The sequence below is a fragment of the Leishmania braziliensis genome, chromosome 14, assembly GCF_000002845.2.
Source record: "Leishmania braziliensis MHOM/BR/75/M2904 complete genome, chromosome 14".
Classification (NCBI taxonomy): Eukaryota; Euglenozoa; class Kinetoplastea; order Trypanosomatida; family Trypanosomatidae; genus Leishmania; species Leishmania braziliensis.
In genome coordinates, this window is record NC_009306.2 from 521,829 (window position 1) to 525,062 (window position 3,234).

The window sequence follows — 3,234 nt, forward strand, 5'->3', positions numbered from 1 at the left end:
ACAACGAGGCCCTGCGCGGCCAGCTGGAGGAGGCGGGCGCGGAGAAGGAGCGCCTGCAGGGCGAGCTGGAGGAGAAGACCTCGGAGGCGGACGCGGCCAAGGAGGACAACGAGGCCCTGCGCGGCCAGCTGGAGGAGGCGGGCGCGGAGAAGGAGCGCCTGCAGGGCGAGCTGGAGGAGAAGACCTCGGAGGCGGACGCGGCCAAGGAGGACAACGAGGCCCTGCGCGGCCAGCTGGAGGAGGCGCACCAGCAGCTGGAGGAGGCGGGCGCGGAGAAGGAGCGCCTGCAGGGCGAGCTGGAGGAGAAGACCTCGGAGGCGGACGCGGCCAAGGAGGACAACGAGGCCCTGCGCGGCCAGCTGGAGGAGGCGCACCAGCAGCTGGAGGAGGCGGGCGCGGAGAAGGAGCGCCTGCAGGGCGAGCTGGAGGAGAAGACCTCGGAGGCGGACGCGGCCAAGGAGGACAACGAGGCCCTGCGCGGCCAGCTGGAGGAGGCGCACCAGCAGCTGGAGGAGGCGGGCGCGGAGAAGGAGCGCCTGCAGGGCGAGCTGGAGGAGAAGACCTCGGAGGCGGACGCGGCCAAGGAGGACAACGAGGCCCTGCGCGGCCAGCTGGAGGAGGCGCACCAGCAGCTGGAGGAGGCGGGCGCGGAGAAGGAGCGCCTGCAGGGCGAGCTGGAGGAGAAGACCTCGGAGGCGGACGCGGCCAAGGAGGACAACGAGGCCCTGCGCGGCCAGCTGGAGGAGGCGCACCAGCAGCTGGAGGAGGCGGGCGCGGAGAAGGAGCGCCTGCAGGGCGAGCTGGAGGAGAAGACCTCGGAGGCGGACGCGGCCAAGGAGGACAACGAGGCCCTGCGCGGCCAGCTGGAGGAGGCGCACCAGCAGCTGGAGGAGGCCGGCGCGGAGAAGGAGCGCCTGCAGGGCGAGCTGGAGGAGAAGACCTCGGAGGCGGACGCGGCCAAGGAGGATTACGAGGCCCTGCGCGGCCAGCTGGAGGAGGCGCACCAGCAGCTGGAGGAGGCCGGCGCGGAGAAGGAGCGCCTGCAGGGCGAGCTGGAGGAGAAGACCTCGGAGGCGGACGCGGCCAAGGAGGATAACGAGGCCCTGCGCGGCCAGCTGGAGGAGGCGGGCGCGGAGAAGGAGCGCCTGCAGGGCGAGCTGGAGGAGAAGACCTCGGAGGCGGACGCGGCCAAGGAGGATAACGAGGCCCTGCGCGGCCAGCTGGAGGAGGCGCACCAGCAGCTGGAGGAGGCGGGCGCGGAGAAGGAGCGCCTGCAGGGCGAGCTGGAGGAGAAGACCTCGGAGGCGGACGCGGCCAAGGAGGACAACGAGGCCCTGCGCGGCCAGCTGGAGGAGGCGCACCAGCAGCTGGAGGAGGCGGGCGCGGAGAAGGAGCGCCTGCAGGGCGAGCTGGAGGAGAAGACCTCGGAGGCGGACGCGGCCAAGGAGGACAACGAGGCCCTGCGCGGCCAGCTGGAGGAGGCGCACCAGCAGCTGGAGGAGGCCGGCGCGGAGAAGGAGCGCCTGCAGGGCGAGCTGGAGGAGAAGACCTCGGAGGCGGACGCGGCCAAGGAGGACAACGAGGCCCTGCGCGGCCAGCTGGAGGAGGCGCACCAGCAGCTGGAGGAGGCCGGCGCGGAGAAGGAGCGCCTGCAGGGCGAGCTGGAGGAGAAGACCTCGGAGGCGGACGCGGCCAAGGAGGACAACGAGGCCCTGCGCGGCCAGCTGGAGGAGGCGCACCAGCAGCTGGAGGAGGCCGGCGCGGAGAAGGAGCGCCTGCAGGGCGAGCTGGAGGAGAAGACCTCGGAGGCGGACGCGGCCAAGGAGGACAACGAGGCCCTGCGCGGCCAGCTGGAGGAGGCGCACCAGCAGCTGGAGGAGGCGGGCGCGGAGAAGGAGCGCCTGCAGGGCGAGCTGGAGGAGAAGACCTCGGAGGCGGACGCGGCCAAGGAGGACAACGAGGCCCTGCGCGGCCAGCTGGAGGAGGCGCACCAGCAGCTGGAGGAGGCGGGCGCGGAGAAGGAGCGCCTGCAGGGCGAGCTGGAGGAGAAGACCTCGGAGGCGGACGCGGCCAAGGAGGACAACGAGGCCCTGCGCGGCCAGCTGGAGGAGGCGCACCAGCAGCTGGAGGAGGCGGGCGCGGAGAAGGAGCGCCTGCAGGGCGAGCTGGAGGAGAAGACCTCGGAGGCGGACGCGGCCAAGGAGGACAACGAGGCCCTGCGCGGCCAGCTGGAGGAGGCGCACCAGCAGCTGGAGGAGGCCGGCGCGGAGAAGGAGCGCCTGCAGGGCGAGCTGGAGGAGAAGACCTCGGAGGCGGACGCGGCCAAGGAGGACAACGAGGCCCTGCGCGGCCAGCTGGAGGAGGCGCACCAGCAGCTGGAGGAGGCGGGCGCGGAGAAGGAGCGCCTGCAGGGCGAGCTGGAGGAGAAGACCTCGGAGGCGGACGCGGCCAAGGAGGACAACGAGGCCCTGCGCGGCCAGCTGGAGGAGGCGCACCAGCAGCTGGAGGAGGCCGGCGCGGAGAAGGAGCGCCTGCAGGGCGAGCTGGAGGAGAAGACCTCGGAGGCGGACGCGGCCAAGGAGGACAACGAGGCCCTGCGCGGCCAGCTGGAGGAGGCGCACCAGCAGCTGGAGGAGGCGGGCGCGGAGAAGGAGCGCCTGCAGGGCGAGCTGGAGGAGAAGACCTCGGAGGCGGACGCGGCCAAGGAGGACAACGAGGCCCTGCGCGGCCAGCTGGAGGAGGCGCACCAGCAGCTGGAGGAGGCGGGCGCGGAGAAGGAGCGCCTGCAGGGCGAGCTGGAGGAGAAGACCTCGGAGGCGGACGCGGCCAAGGAGGACTACGAGGCCCTGCGCGGCCAGCTGGAGGAGGCGGGCGCGGAGAAGGAGCGCCTGCAGGGCGAGCTGGAGGAGAAGACCTCGGAGGCGGACGCGGCCAAGGAGGACAACGAGGCCCTGCGCGGCCAGCTGGAGGAGGCGCACCAGCAGCTGGAGGAGGCGGGCGCGGAGAAGGAGCGCCTGCAGGGCGAGCTGGAGGAGAAGACCTCGGAGGCGGACGCGGCCAAGGAGGATAACGAGGCCCTGCGCGGCCAGCTGGAGGAGGCGGGCGCGGAGAAGGAGCGCCTGCAGGGCGAGCTGGAGGAGAAGACCTCGGAGGCGGACGCGGCACAAGGAGGATAACGAGGCCCTGCGCGGCCAGCTGGAGGAGGCGGGCGCGAGAAGAGCCTGCATGTCGCGG

At 72.9% G+C, this 3,234-nt stretch overlaps 1 protein-coding gene across 1 annotated transcript; it reads left to right on the plus strand.

Moving 5' to 3' along the window:
- Positions 1 to 2: 2 nt before the first annotated feature.
- Positions 3 to 3,176, plus strand: LBRM_14_1310 (putative kinesin K39; the record flags this gene model as incomplete). The annotated part of the gene is made up of 1 exon (XM_001563367.1): positions 3 to 3,176. A coding segment is annotated over one exon (3,174 nt), but the record flags the coding sequence as incomplete, so codon positions are not given.
- Positions 3,177 to 3,234: the final 58 nt, after the last annotated feature.